Source organism: Pholis gunnellus (assembly GCF_910591455.1).
Source record: "Pholis gunnellus genome assembly, chromosome: 6".
Taxonomy (NCBI): domain Eukaryota; kingdom Metazoa; phylum Chordata; class Actinopteri; order Perciformes; family Pholidae; genus Pholis; species Pholis gunnellus.
The window spans coordinates 8,426,059-8,442,474 of NC_136532.1; the positions used below are offsets into that span (position 1 = coordinate 8,426,059).

Here is a 16,416-nt window from a genome sequence, read left to right on the forward strand (position 1 = left end):
GACATGCCTAGCCTAGCTAAGCTCATAGACACCAGTAAAACAGCCCCACGAGACAGAGGGACGAGGAAAAAGATGAGGGGAGACAAGTTTGCACTGTATGTGTAAATGGGAGAGAGAGAGAGAGAGCAAGAAACAAGTAAAGAAGGAGATACAATTTGTTATGGGGAGGGAGAGAGAGAGCGAGAGAGAGAGAGAGAGAGAGAGAATCCTCTTGTCTGTCACTCTGTGTGATGAGTTGTTCTTCTTTCCCCAAGTGCAGTGTCAACTCCCTGGTGTGATAACTGTTGAACTGCTGAACCAGGGTGACACAGAGGCTGTAACAGCATCGCTGGTGAAGCTTCACACATCGTTTGTTTGCATGTTTCTGCATAGGTATGCAGTTATGGGCACACTGTTAATGACAGACAGGTGAGGAGATGGAAAAACGCCTCACAAGAGATAACAAGCACACAAACAACTTTGCATATTCTTGTACTTTTGTATTCAAGCAAAGGTTGGACGGCCGGCCTTTCCTAATGTCAGCTTACGGGAAGACGCTTTGTCTCCTTTCCCTCCCTCTCGCACAGAGTCTGGGGGCTATTTTAGACACAGGGGCCTATTTGACCAAACTCCTACCAGCCTTCGTCCTTTTTTCACAAGTCTGACTTCAAATGTCTGGCATTCCAGGCTGGCTGCAGATCAGCTCTCTGCTCCCAGACGGGGCCCCACAGGGCCAGGCCAAATGCCACTCCATGTAGGGCCTGATGATATGAACAGGGGCCAGGCTGGGGCCCCCAGAGAGCCACCCCACCCACATGCAGTGCATCGCATCAGAGCCTGAAAATAAATGGCAGAAAAGATATCCGAGGTCATCAGGAACAAGGAGGCGTCTCTGCTGCTCAAGTCTGAAGAAAATGAGGCTTTGTGGTGCCGGCACATAACAAGTAAATGGCAGGTTTCAAGGTTAGATTGTATTTTCTACTTGTAGCCAAGTGCTTAATCTTAAAAGCCCATTCATGCATACATCTAAGCAGGTCAAGTTTGTATCATACTGAAGGGATCATGTGGGTCATAGCCTGATGAGGTCAAGAATGCCTGCGTACAGACACACACACACTTACACAGACATACATAAAGATGCAATAACTGTATAGGGTGCAGTGATAACAGAGCACCCACATAAACCAGCACAGGCATGCAAACACACACACACACACACACACATGCTTTCAGCAAATCTACTTTGAATCCGTATCAGCTGGGAAGTGATAGCAGATGTCTGATCTATCTGATCTTTTAACAGTAAAACAATCCACAGTGCAGTATGTTCCATGTTTAGTGCCAAGTCCAAAAACTGATGTCACGCCAGAGGAATGTTCTTGAGAGTTTGTGTGTGTGTGTGTGTGTGTGTGTGTGTGTGTGTGTGTGTGTGTGTGTGTGTGTGTGTGTGTGTGTGTGTGTGTGTGTGCGTGCGCACAGGATGCTGGAGCATAGATTTAAAACAGTATGGACGCATATTTGTCTCACGGTGAATCTCACGGTGGTTCAATGCTGGCAAGTTGCCGATATATTGGAGACCAAGCGGCGAGAAATCTCTGTGGCACCACGGGAAACACCAACACTTCCAAGAGGACACCTGAACAAGTGGCAACATGGAAAGAAGAAATCTACATATGTATTGAACCAAAGACGCAAAGTATCACAATCAAAGTCCTGTGTCATGACCCTGTAATGTCTTTAATGTAAAGGGCCATATATAGAATGTTTAAAGACCCGAACACACTGAAAGCGTATGACGCACACGTTTTCAAGTACACCTATAGTTTTCAATGGCCGATCGTGCACCGAAAGCCTGATGATGAGTCTCAAACTGCTTTGACGCCTCAACTTGACCTTGTTTTGATGTTGGGAGCTTGAAATAAAAAAAAACATCAAACAAAGCTGTTTTTTCTGCAGCCGCAGTATCTGTTTGGGGGGAGCTAAAAGGAATAATAAGGTTAGGATTTTTCCCCCAGAGGACCATATTTTATTAAAGAAATACATTATTAATTAATAATTATAATAATAGCACTAATACTTTCGCTTTCACCCGTTCAAATGACAAACGTTGCCGGTGGTAGGTCACATCTCCTGTCACTAGACCTACTTAACGTAAATTGAAACTTTGTTGTTGTCGGGTTTGTGTGTTCTCTGCAGGACGGTGTCTGTACTGAGCCAAAGATAGTTAATGAGGAAAGAGAAGCTTTCCTCTGCAACACCACTGTACAACAACGAGTCGACTGAGACTTTGTTGTCCCAACAACACAAAAGTGGTACCTCATCCATCTAGCTGATCGTGTATCATATACCACTTTGTACTTTTTTTAACCAGGATCTTCATTATTTATATTAAGTTAAAAGATTATGGGGTATCTGTAATATAATAAAATATATTGCCCACATTGCATTCTTTTTTGGTTCTGTCGTGTTGGCATTTCAAATCTGATGCCTGCAGTGCGCCATAGAAGCATCAATTGAACGCGTCAATTATCGCTTTGAGTGCATTTGGGCCTTTAATGAGTGCTAATGCAGTGCGGTATGAGTTCATTTGGCCACAACAAGCCCCTGTCAATCAGCCTCAGGCAGGTGTCGACGTGACATTTACGTGACATAACTCACATTCCTGTATCACCGCAGCTATTTTCATGCAAACCCCATCACTCACCACGCAGCACTCAGAACAATCTTTTGGCATCCACTTCTGTCTCATTGAAAAAGACAGGACAAATGTATTTCACAGGGTTATAATTTGAGACATTTTCTTGCCTGTGGGGGTACTAAATAGAACCATTTGTCTCTCTTATGTAAGTCGAGAGAATGAGACGGTACGGAGATGTAAAGTGAGACCGCTCAGTACAGCAGGGCTATATAAGAAGTGTTTGACAGAAAGGAAAGATGGATAAAGGTGAGATCAAAGTGAAATTAGCCTTTCTTTAATACAGAGGTTTGAGGCTGCTATAAAAAAAACGTTGACCTTTTGGTGGCGCTATAGAAAAGTCAGGGGATCAGCAAAGTTATTAGGATTCATCCTCTAAATGTCCATTAATGTCTGTACAACATTTTAACACAATCCATTTCATAGTTGTTACGTATATGATATTTCAGACTGACAGACCGACACTGCCATCCATAGAGCCAAGTCGCTAGTGTGGTTAAAAACAGCCGATTTCAAAAACTGAGCAGCTTGGAACACAGCTCGCTCTCCCCAAGGCTAAAAGCAAACCCAGACATCGGAAGCATTACCACCGAGCATTTCACAGCACTTTGTTTCAAATATCTCATTTTGGCCGGTTCAGCGCCGAGGTCCCACGGACATTAAGCCGTCTGGCTTCGCACAGACAAATGAAATAACCCCCAGCTTCTAGGTTCCACTATCACACACGCCCCAGGATGCACACCAAGAGCAGCAGCAGTGTCCCCTACGCCATACAATGGACCCATCCATCACTCCAGGGAATGGGTCCTCTGGACTCATCCATTAGTTAGGAGAACGGGTGTGCAGTGACAGGCCCGTCTTGCCACAGCCTCTAATCCAGAGTTATGGCCCAGTGTGTCTGTGTTACTGTTAAATGTAGTACTATTTGCCAGCTGTTGCCAGCAGGTTCACATCCGAGGGCAGTTCAAAGCAACGCACCATCACTCACAAACCACTGATGACAATGGAAGCATATATGGCACCAGGGAAAAAATGGTTATAGTTGTGCACAATGCTGCACATACATCCATACATTAATATAAAAGGATGACTATGAACTATCTTCTGACTAAAATGTATAACCTTCAGTTGTGAGAAGGTATTGTAGCAGAGCAGGTAAACCTACACCGAGACAGAGAAGGGGAGAGAAGAGGAGGCCCAAGATAACTAGGAAGTAATACTCCTTCAACAACAAAACGCTTGCTAAACTGGCCCCTTCTATCTTCATTAAGAGCACAGAGGAAGAAAAAGAGACGAGGAAGCTGGAAGAGATGGAACGCTTGTGGGGTTTGGGGCTGTCCCGTGTGAGTTCAGCAGGAGGCGAGCAGAGTAACAAGGGGCACACTAGAGAAAAAGAAAAAAACCTCACCTAAAAATCTCAACTACGTGCAATCACTTTAAAAGTGTTCACAGGGCACTCCCTCTCCGTTCTGTCCAGGTGCAGGCATGCAGAGCTGCCTTTTCAACTGGCCAGGCTCTTTTGTGTGGCTACAGAAAAGAGGGAGATCCACTAAAGGTGGAAAGAAAGAAACACCTCATCCTTGACTATTTGATTAACAGCTGTCTCCCGAGCCAAAAAATGCGACCCCCCACATCCCGCCTTCCCCATCCTGAACCTCCCAACTGCCTCCTGAAAGAGCAGGTCTGTGTCACACACTTCTAGGGTTACTTCATAGATTAAACTGGAGGGGTGAGCAGAAAGGCAAGAAATCCACTGGGACATCAGAAGGACGAGGGGAGGACAAGCGGTGGGAGGACTGGGAAAGAAAGTAAGGAGTGAGGGGAAGTAGAGAAATAGGGGACAAAAGAGTCAACAAGGAGGCAGGAGGCACAATGCAGTAAGTGATGGGGAATCATGGCCAATGAGATGAAAGAGTGAGAGTCATGTTAACTGGGGCAGGTTGAAATTAACATATTTTTAATTTGCATTTTGTGCTCTATTATATTACATTTACTTAAGATGGTAACAAGCAGCAATGCCTTTCATCAAAGTTAATGATCTTTCCTTAATGATTAGCTTTTTAAAAGCTGCTGGTTTTGCATGATTCATCCCATTAAAACCGACCACTTTGTAAAGTATGCAGGTTTTTAAGTTTTATTTCCTCAATTCCAAGGAACCATCGGTGTCCAGTCATTTCGGTATGCATGAAAATGAACTTGCAGAAACTACAAATTTCTAAATCCGTTATTGTAAGCGTGTTATTAGCGCATTGGTTGAGAGCCGTCTGTCTTTAAATTCATATCCTTTGTTGTTGGAAAAACGAGCTGATAGGACTACCAATTAGCATACATGAAGGTTGCTTGCATTAATAAGGTTGCTGTTTGGAAGCAAGTCTGAAATTATAGCTCTCTTGCAGCTGCATTACCATGAGGGAATAACGTAATGTAACAACAATTCCTTCCATACTGACAGCAATGAAACACAATGTCTCAAAAAGCGTTGCGGTATGCTTTGGGAAATGGTCGGCAGTAATGTGAAGAATATGTGATTTCTAGTTAATGGGTTAAAACGTGCAAAAACACTGGTCTGGTCCTATTAAACATGAAAAAGAGCTCAGGTGGTACACTAAAGAGCTCCAGGGCAACGGGGGATTACCCTGCAGGGTACTAGCTCCCCCGCAGGCTCTCCAGCTCCCTACTTCCTCCCAACAGGGACCAATGGCCGATGTAACTTCCTGCAAGCCCATAAAGAAAACAATGCAGTCAACTGAAGTCAGGCTGAAAATCCTCCAGTGCCACTTAGAGAGGTCAAGAGGTATACACCAGTCATAATTTGTACCTAGCGCCTGTGACAGTTATATGGCTGCCTAGTTTGGCTGTACTGCAAAAGGAACAAGCAGTTTAACTACTTGATCCTTTTTCCTCCCTTTTTCTTCGGGCAGACACCCCCGGTGGGAGAGTTGCTGTTTTTTTTCTCCTTTTTACGCAAAAAAAACAGGAGGATGAGAAACGTAACATCAAGGGAAATTATGTGTATAGTTTAGGAAGTATAAAAAAAACTATTTGGGCAATAAACATGTTTGCAAGAAGCCTGTTTGTGCAATGTGTTATTCTGCTAGAAAATAACAGAGATCATGAGAGGAAGCTGGTAATAAAAGTGCAATGACACGTGTTGACAGATGGATATGTTTAAGTATGTATGTGTGTGGGTTTATCGGAGCCCACCATCGAGTGGTGTGGGGCGGCCCTCAAAAAAGTCCCCAACAGAAACAACAACAAAGGATTAGGCCTCGATCTGACTGGTTCAATCACAGCTAGAACATAAGGATAACCCAAACAAAAAAACATGTTAGCTTACTTTTCCCCACCAGAGAAAAAAAAGCAATGACAAATGATCTGTTAAGCGTTCCCCTGACGTCATCCCATTGCTCTAAATACACATCCTTACACCCTCATTTGAACAATACACGCATTCATACAAACACAAGCACAAGCATCTGCCTGTCTACGGTGAAGAAAAACAAATCCCACATCTCCCGCACTCCTTAAGGGCCTGTTTCAACACATTTCACAACAAACTGTGGGGAAAGCACCGCTCTCTCTCTCTCTCTCTCGGGGACGTCAGCCATGTCTTCATTTGGGCACACTGCAAACACAGTGATCTCTGATTAGTTCTACAAGTCCAGCCAGCGCTTTGGGACTCACAGACCTCGGCTTCAAAGAGCCAGAAGGAAATGCTGTGCCCTTCCTGTCACTCCCAGTCGGAACCAAATGACGTGGTTGAGTTGTGATGTGGAGATTACACATCCAAATAAAAAAAAGGAAAGAAAGAAAGAGAAAAAAATAGTATGAGCTAAGGCACATCAAAATAAATACACAGATGTACAAAAGGCACACACACACACACACACAAACACAAATTACGAATCAGGCCTAGTAATTACTAACGTTCAGGAAACAGTGGGAGGTCATGACATGGACAGCTCAGAGCAGATTCATTACAACTTTGGTTTACAACATCCCCATGTTCTTAAGACAATGAGCCTTTTGATACGGACTGGAAGCAGAACTTTGAAGGTGTAAAATATGGGATTCAGAGCATTAATACAGCAGCAAACAACGATTATCAAAGATATAGTGGAGTAATGTCCACCTGAGAAGAGAATGAAAGGGCCGGCTGCAAATGCTTTCAGTGCATGTGAGCGCATGTGAGCGCATGTGAGCGCGCCCCATTGGCTAGCTCACAGCTGCCGCTCCGCTACGCGCTCATACGGCGGTTACAGCTGATAAGGCCGTCCAGAGCGACCTACCCACCGGTTCCCAATCAGGTAAACACTATTTGCTTGATCAGCATTTTTGCCATAGTTTACACTGTTCTCACTGTTAGCTGCTAGCCGCTGTGTAGAGCAACTTTAAGGGATTAAAGGACAGCAACTCTTTCATACTGTGTTTTGTTTCCTCCTATCTCAAGACACCTCTTCATCCCTCATCCACGCTCCTCTATCAGTGTTTATCCACACTGTATTTTTCTTCCTCTCCCTTATCGGCTCCTTGATGTCTTTAAGGTTTTACTAACAGCATGGGCAGAGGACACACAGCAGTGTTTCTACATTCCACTCTCTTAGTCTGGCTTGTCACAGGACAGGAACAGAAAGAAAGAGAAGATATTGTTTGGCATATGCAGTACGCCTGTTGCAGGCTAATGTGCATCTGTTGACAACTTGGACTGCTAAACAACTCTTGGGGCCAAAGTAGAACATAGGGATTATGCCCTCATAGTTACATAAAATAAACTTAAATTGGTGATGTGAAATCCTATCAACTGCTGACTGGCGTCACCCCCTGGAAGCTACATTTGCGTAAGCCTAGGACCCTGCGTGTGAGTGTATAAGAAAGCCCTGTGGGTGCACAGTGTACACAGCATAGCCCTTGAATGCAGACCTGCCCTTACTTGACTCCTTAATCTTTCCGTTTCCTGCCCTCCCTCGCCGTATCTCAGAATAAAAACTTCATGCTACTGTGAATCCTCCCCTGTTTTGCCTCAGCCTTCCCTTCTCTGTATCACACTGTAACAGCTTCATGCCTCCTTGCCACGGCTCCCTGTCCTATAGCCCCTCAGCTCCTGCTGTTTCTTCTGGGGCACTGCACAAAAACTACGCTTGGCTTGGTCCCAAGCACTGGGGCCCACATACCTCCCAATCTCTAGATTAAATAGCGCCAGTCTCTGAAGTCCTTCCAGGGGCTAATGGCTTTTGTTGCTGGGAATAATCCACACATCCTCTCCCACATCCTGGGGGTCCGCCGGCCTGTCGTGAACCCCGCCTTTGCCCTCTTCATCTCTCTCTCTCTCTCTCATCTCCATCTCAATCTACGCTTCCATTTCGGTTGACCTGCCCGCCTCCTCGTGGCACAACCCTGTGGTTAAGTGCGGAGACATGCAGGACCGCACCACCCGCACTGAGGGGAGGACGCAGTGAGTTGACACTGGGTTGAGACCCATGCAGAGTTTTATAGGGAGTCAGTGCAGGTGCTGTGTGAAGCTTAATGAAGGCCCTAAATCTCTTCTCTGTCATCTGCGGCTAACTGGAGTCTAAGCAGCCAGGGCAAGAGGGATAAGTGCCTGGGAGCTATCCTCACAAGGGAAAGAAAACATCCATCAGGCAACAGCCACAGCAGAACAGCCTCAGCGTTAGCACTTGATGTCCGTTCAAAATAAATACGGCAGGGAGACAGATTTTCACAAGATGTGGGGAGAGACTTTCCGTAGATCAAAGAGCACTCTGTACTTAGGGTAAAGTAGTCAGTATAAGTATGCACAGTTGAGATCTAGGTCCAGACAGCGACCCTCTTGTCGCCCTCTGTCCTTCAAAAGGTCTCTGATTGAGACTCCTCCTGGCTGTAGAATACATATTCAGGTATGAGCTCATATCCTGTCTGGGGCACTGTTCTCCGGGGAGGCCGCCGGGGGAGAGGAAAAAGACAGACGGAGAGAAAGGGAGACTGTGGTTGCAGACCGCAGACACAGGGACAACGTCCACTGACCACCTTAATCAGTTTACTTCATCAACACAATTTTAAAAAAGGCCAGTCATCGATGCTCGTTATTTTTGCTTCAATTTCCAATTTTAACTTCAGTCGTATGGCTACCGGCTGGCATTCAGTCATATCTACAGGCATAGCATATGCCAGCTGGAAGTACTATATTGCAGAGAAAATCTAAAACTTGATTTCCAGGGAAACTATCACTATTGTAGAACGCTAGAGGCCAAACTGGAGAGTGATCGACCGCGCAGAGGAGTGGAGAGGACAGAGGAGGACGGCAAACAAAGAGAAACAGAAAGTCGGGAGATGAAAAGAGGAAAATGTGAGACAGTGGAAGGTGAAGAAGAAGTGACGGAAGCAGGACACTACCAATTTTAAGGATAAAATAAAACAGGGGAGAGTAAGGTAATAAAAGGAGGATGAATAGGAACAAAAAAGTTCAGGGGACGGGAGCTAAAGAGGGAACAAAGAAATAGAGCAGAATCATCTCTAGTGCATAGGACAATGAATCTGTCATTCAGTGGCTTTGGCCCACACATTGGCAGCACACCAACATACATACGTAAATATACACGTCTAGTGGGGAGCAGAGAACCTGCAGAGCACCTGGAATCTCTGCTGGTAAAATACAAAGAAAGATATAATACAGCAAACAATTGACCGAGTCGCTGAGTGAATGGAGCTGTGCCCACACAAAGGGTTAACCGTTTATCTCATCAAGAGGCTCAGGGTTTGCGGTTTTGGGATCTTGAGGTGGGAGAAGTTAAGAAAAGAAGAAGGAAGAACCATGTTATGTTTGGAGGAGGTGATGGAAATTGAACTGAGAGTGTCAACTTCATGGCTAAAATGTGAAAACAAATGAGAGCAGGTTTAGAGAAGAGAGCTGTTTGGGATGGGGAAAAAAGGATGAAGGAGGAATGAGGTGGTACGTTTTGGAAACGGGACGAGGAAAGGGAGGAGTAGTGAATTGGGGAAGGGGTTAAGGGAGGGAGGGAGGGAGAGAATAGAAGAAGTAATGAAAAGTAGTGGGTAAATTATGGAAGAATGAAAGAAGACTGGGACAGTGTTACGGGAAAAAAAGGATTTAAGTAGAGGCTGAAGATTTCTTTGTCTGCCAACTTTTATGTGTTTAAATTGTGTCTGGCTTCAACCTAGTGCTGCCCGAGTACTTTCCCGTTGGAAATAAGTCATAAACTCACAACTGAAACACACGGACATGCTAGCAGCTCAGACGAGTGTTGAAAGCCGTTTTGATGAAAGGAGGGATGACAAGAGACTGAACAGAGTCTGGAGGGAGTTGGACTCGTTAATTCAGTGAAGAATTCCAATGTGGAAGATCTCCTCGAAGAAGACCGACACAGAGAGAGAGGGTTTGGAAATGTGAAGCATGTCGTTAATCATGCAACCCAGAAACTTTTCACTTGACAAACTAAACCAGAAGCAGCAGGATACAGTTGAAAAAATGCTGACTTTGTTGTAGCAAATCTTTGATGTGCTGTTTATTTACAACTCGTAAATGATTGTCCAAACATCGGCCTTTAAATGACAGCAGAATACAGTAAAAATGCTATGCCGCGACTGAAGAACTTTAAAGCTGCTACATGTCTTATTAAGAATGAATTAAATGGCTATGTGTGATGTGAAATGTGTTGCTCGCGGTATCACTCCTGTAGATAATTACCACGCTTACAACTCATCATTACGGAGCCTTTTAGCCCCTTTCAGCTAATTATTTTGGTTTTACAGCCTGTTTTGGTTCACTCTCACAGCTCTCATCCGCATCATTTCCAGAACTGTCAGAACGAACTGTCAACAAACTCCCAAGCACCAATCAGAAAACAGACTAATTCAGCAACTAGCTGGTGAACACACTGGAGCATTTAGCAGTTATGAGCCAGATATTTCCCTCTGGAGTTGGTGGAGACCAAAGCAGAGCTAAAAGGAGAGTGAATGTTGGACTTACAGTAAGGTGGCTATAAACACTTGACCCCAAATTAATTTGAATGTTGCTCTGAATCTGCTGGATGCGTAAAAAAGCAATTATTTGCCATATCAACATAAAAATGATATCATTCCAGTGTTGTGTTCACAGGTTGTTTCTCCTGACCCCAAGTGGTCAAAAAATCAATCATTGCAGGTTACATTTCTTACTTTTTGAATTTGAATTATTTTCCCCTAATTCTTTATTCAACTAGTTTTCTCGCTCTTCTTACCTTCCTTACCCTTTGCTCTTTCCAGCATTTTGCATAGTTCACACATTACATCATTCTGCCAAAGACCCAGGTGTCATTACCTGGCCATGCCCAGACTGGAGAACCCTGCTGGAACGATGAGAACATCAAGGCGGGGAAAGGGGTGGACACCAAGAACGCTGTGGGCTGCAGCCAAACATCGAGGCAAAAGCTTCAGGACTCCCATCTGCAACAGGAAGGCAGCAAGTTTCTCAAAACAACTGACGACTTTACAATTGCAAGTTTTGCCTGAAGCAGATGTGTGTATGTTGATACAGATGCGTAGGATATACAACAGTTTGTGGGTACATGTATGCATTGTGTATGTCAATGATGGTCCTATGTGATCCAGGTCAGAGGAGATCTAGTATCAAGTGCACCTACTGTTTGTTCTGCATTTTTCATCACTCATCTAACAAGAATCGTCAGCTCAGAACTGACTGAACGTGCAAAATCCTTTTGACTTAATACAAATAACATTAATGTTATTCTAGCTACAAATGCCCATTTAGAGTATGAGGAATGTTTTAAGTGGCCCTCATGAGATTACACAGTCTCAAATTTTTACCATTCTGCCAAGAGATGGCAGTTTGAAAACCGCTGGCGTAATGACACCAACATTAACCGATGCTAGCTGTCTCTGTTAATCATATCAGATATAATTAGCCTCAGTGGTTCTTTGTCAAAACTCCACCTGGGCTTTCTGCAGCAAGCCGACGGGTCCAAACAGACGGTGGGGAATCACCCGCTGGGACCGAGCCGACTGCTCAGGAAATCGGCAAGGGTAGTCGCCATGGGAACAAGAGATGCCGTCATCCGCCGTGCCCGAATAATCAGTTACAGAGAGCCCCTCGTCCTCAAGCGGAGAGCAACACAATGCAGAGTCTGAGCGGGTGGTCTGGTCTCCGCTGTAGCAGATTAAAACAGGGGTAAGAAGTTGAATCCAAGGTTAATAGCGACAATTTAATGCATTTTCTTTATTATAGTAGTTTACAGTTCTCGAGTTGGTGAACCAAATATGGCACAATCAGTGCTGGAAGCATGGAAATGAAATCAGTGGAAATATGGACTACATACGTCACAAAGACGAACTACAGTGATCCCAAAAATATCTAGCCAACATGCAATCCCACTCTAAATCCGATACCCAGCGCTCCCTCCGTCCTCAGCACCAGAACCGTTCCAAAGGTTTCGAGCGGCATCCAAGTTTCCTTCCAGCCATTCACTGAAAATAAAGGCCTTCCTTGTAGCGGGAGATTCCTGGGGCCTTCAGCAGGCTACAGCTGGGCTGCTGCTGGAGGAAAACCGTGAGGGGAGGAGGGGGATTACTGGAAACCACTGGCAGACCTGCCAACCTGCTGGCCAGTGGAGAGGGACACCCCAGCTCAACCCTGCCCACAGCAAGCCCGCCTGCACTCTATATCCTCTACCTCCATACAATTTATGTGAGCTTTACCTCTTTCGGTCTCCAAAGATAATGTCTGCTGGGCACTAAACCCAAAGTACTATAGTACAAGCTTTAATATACTTGTCATAAAAAAGCTGATTGAGTACGGCAACCAATCCATCACCCTGACTTCACCTGCACCGTTTTTTTGGTCCGGCGAAAGGAAAGTTTCACCGTGGAATGTTGAAGGGCCAGACTTGGGTTAATAACAGTCTGGAGAGGAGGAGGTCTTACAGGAAGAAAAGAACACATAAAGAACAAATAATAAAATACCTGCCAGTCTTGAGTGGAGAGCCCTTTACTACTTCACTGATGGAGCTCCCAAGTCCAGACACTAGGTCAGCCGGGGCCCATTCCCCAGGTCCGGCCCAGAGTTTGGCCGTCTCGCCACAATCCGACTTGTCCCTCGCGCCCCGTTCCAACGCTGGGGGATTTTCTGCTGTGACTTGGCGCCAGTGGCCCACTGCTAAGGTGAAGGTGGAGGCGGGCATGGGCATGGTGACATAGTAATGCCAGATTAAGGAGCCTGCGGAGAGTAGAGGGAGGGTAAGAGAGACGGGATGAAAATGTCAGAAGGTGGGGAAATGGAGAGGAAAACAGAGCAGAGGACGAAGGAAACATTTGGACTGAAATGCCATTTTGTTTCCCTTCACTATTATCATCACAATATTATTATTCTTACATCTTGTTATTTAACCAATCCATATCCCTCATGCCAATTTTGAAGATGACACAGATCTAAGTACGGGTCGATAGACGCAGTTAACTTTTCCCATGTCAATCACAGAAATATATCAATTTAGGATTTTGTTTTTATTCTGTAAATCAGTTGTCAACAACCTGAACAGCTGCAGTAATCTCATCTCATCCACACACATCAGATCTTTGTTTAGTTGCAGCAGATGCCAATGAGCACAACACAGCATACCTATTTGAATCACGTCTGAGGAGTTTCAGAGGTCTGGATCATGACTACAGAAGACTTGTTTCAAAGTACAACAAGTCTTCTTTGAAATGCTTCCATATCGGTGTCTATGCGATACTTAAATTGAGATTCTAACAATACCAAAATTACACATTTTCCCCTTTTTCATTTAACAAAATGAGCCAGAAAAATGAAATATTTCAGTACAGTGTACTTTTATTATTGAACAAACAAATCAAAGGTCTAGACACAGAAAGTGCGTCACGCTGTTCAGAATAAAGCACACGTGGGACTTTGGGCTACATTCATAAAATCGACTTGACTTCTCCTGGCGATCACAAAAGGTTTGCCAAATAACCGCTTACGTGTGTCCCCGTCCTCAATGGGTACAGCGGGCTCCTCCCCGCTCATCAGAACCACACACTCACTGGGGGCCCGTACTGTTGCCTGCCACGTTGACATGGCAACAGGCGGCTCCTGGCAGGGGAAGAGTGCTCTGTTGTTGATGGGAGAACCGGCAGTGTAAACACACTCCCTGGAAGGGTAAACAAAGGTAAACTATAAACAACCCTCTTACAATTCTCGTAGGATCCACCAACACACACACACACACAGAGAGAGAATATAACAGCCTGAAGCGTGTCTCTAATCTATTCTAACATGTCAAGCTCACAATATTACACTGATATCAGAGCGGATGTGCCACAAGTTTTACAGCATTTAAGAGGGAGTCTAATGGATTCAATGATTTGCATCTCGAGAGACACACCTGTTGTCCTGGTCTTTGGTCCACCTCACAGAGCCTCCCGCTGGCCTCGTCTCATAGCAGATCCTGAGAGCACGGGGGAACTCCTGAGGTGACGGGACCCCCTTCTTCCTCACCTGCAAACTCCATCGGTCTCTACGAAAATGCAGCGAGCCGCCGCCCTGAGCGCCGAGGGCACGGCTACACTGCAAGAAGAGCTGCTGCTTCTGCCCCCATCGGCTAGAGGGCATGGTGATAAGGCTCTGAATAAAGGCGGCTTGAGGGTTCACTGAACTGACGCCCGACCGCTCGGATGCGACCTCTGGCTGGAGGCCAGACGTGGCTGACACGGGGGTGACGTCCACCTCTTCCACCTTCGTCACGTCAAGGTCACAGCAGTCCAGCGATAAGGTGAAGTCACCGTCACTGGTGGTTTCCCACGAATGTGAAGACTGAACGTCAGGCGTTTCTCTTTCTCTAGCGCCGAACTTCTTCTCCTTCCTTGTCGGAGTCTCCCCAAGTCCTTTTGTACCATCCTCCGCCTCATCCACACCGCGAGATCTACACACTAACGCACCCTGACTCACTCCGGCCTCTTTGGTCCCAGCTCCAGCTCCAGCTCCAGCTCCAGCGTCATCCTCAGCCGTAGTCCCCGATCCAGAGCAGGGCTCCAGGAACAGAACGACACTACCACTGATGACCTTCCTGTCGAAATGAACAGTCAGGTCCAGCACGTAGTGTCTGACAAGTATGTGGTTAGTATTGGCTCGGAGCGGAAGGTCATCCGTGTGGGGGTCTACGTCCTCGTCTGGCTCCATGTCACACAAATGGCGTCAAAGTTGTTCAAAGGATGGTTCAACCTAAGAGGAAAGACCAAAAATAAAGCTTCATTTTAATTATGTTTTTATCCATCATAGGGTAACGGAAAAAGTGTGTGTTTGTGTAAGTTACGGTCAACACTTTTAGTTGACATTCTATAGCTTCCTGTGGGCGGAGGTGCTTACTTTAGTTTGTGAATGTTCTGCCAGTGTACAGCGATGAAGCCAAAACTGTCAGGGTCTGTATGCTCAACTCAAACTTCAATGCCAAACTCAATCTGTTCACACATTCCACAAATGTTCCCAGACAGGAAAACCGTTTCATGATCGCATTTTGATCCGTGTTAATGAAGTGGAGGTATAAGTAAGTTACTTTATTAGCAGGACACCGTAGTCCGGCACCAGGAAGAGCTTAAGCCTGCATTAAAGCTCTCCTGCTGTACATCAGACTTTTTACAGTCACAATCCTTCCATTTAGGCTGCTTGAGGCATGAGGCAGGCTTGGCAAGACAGAGTTGCAATTACCATTTACAGCAGGAAATCCTTAGAGGTTATTCGGTGCAGGAGTAAATACATAAAATTATGAGGACATAAAAACAAGAGGATAATATCTACAGCTACGAGACAAAGCCAAAAAAAAAGCAATAATATCTGTCATTACTGTAAGAGGTTGGCTAAAAACACGACTTATATGACCCGGTCTGTTTTCTAGCTATGTGATTATATAGTAACACACTCACTAGCAGACCGGTGAGTATGTTCACTGTATATGTGAATACTAATAGTTACTATAGATGGAATGACAGGAAGTGACTCCAATCCTAGCCTTCATCTTTGTTTTTAAGTTACAGGCTGCAGAGCAAAAGTTGTCTGTGATGATTGACACGTGTAACGCTATACACAGACATGTTGACGTCTGTATATAACTATATATACGTATGTTTGAGCGGACCCGACAGCACAGTAACACGTTGTGACTCACAATAGACGAGTCGTCATGAATTAACGTTTGAGTTTTAAACTTGTGAGGCTAACTGACAGTGTGGCTCGAGAGAGTTCGAGCTAACTTGGCATCACAAGTCTTCTCTCCGTCCTTCACAACTCAACGTTCACAACTACAGCAGCGGTGCCGCCAATAATCACCGGCTCCGACGCAGCTTACGGTGGTTTAAGCAACGTCTCTAAACAACTGTCGCTATAACGCTCAGGACTCGTAAGCACTCGCGTGTTGTTGTTAATGAAATCTACGACAAACCTGTGTCAGTCCTGTAGACGTCGCGCAGTGATGACGTCGCATCGACGCGACAGCCGAAGGTTGTAGTTTTTGTATTTCATCCCCTCGAGGCATTCCCGCCTTTTAAACTCAGTAATTAGTACAGTAGCCTACTGAAAAAAATCACCAGTAAAATGAATATAGTTGAATTAAAATAATATTTATAACTTGGAAGTTTATTCTGCGAATGTTGCATAATGTTGATATAGCTCTGTAATATTGATAATATTTTTTAAAGGCCATTTCTTGAAAGTCACTTTGCACAGTAATGACACATGTGCA

At 45.1% G+C, this 16,416-nt stretch overlaps 1 protein-coding gene across 3 annotated transcripts in view; it reads right to left on the reverse strand.

Moving 5' to 3' along the window:
• The window catches only part of aopep (aminopeptidase O (putative)), a 67,219-nt gene extending 51,079 nt beyond the window's left edge, over nt 1–16,140 (reverse strand). For all 3 annotated transcript variants that reach the window (XM_079161443.1, XM_079161442.1, XM_079161444.1), the window contains exons 1-6: nt 16,117–16,140; nt 14,068–14,903; nt 13,664–13,833; nt 12,647–12,899; nt 11,621–11,834; nt 10,989–11,113 (exon numbers count right to left, since the gene is read on the reverse strand). In XM_079161443.1, the coding sequence (XP_079017569.1) occupies nt 10,989–11,113; nt 11,621–11,834; nt 12,647–12,899; nt 13,664–13,833; nt 14,068–14,861 (1,556 nt within the window). In that variant the 5' untranslated portion in view covers nt 14,862–14,903; nt 16,117–16,140. The remainder of the gene's footprint in view (nt 1–10,988; nt 11,114–11,620; nt 11,835–12,646; nt 12,900–13,663; nt 13,834–14,067; nt 14,904–16,116) is intronic.
• Between the last annotated feature and the right edge of the window lie 276 nt (nt 16,141–16,416).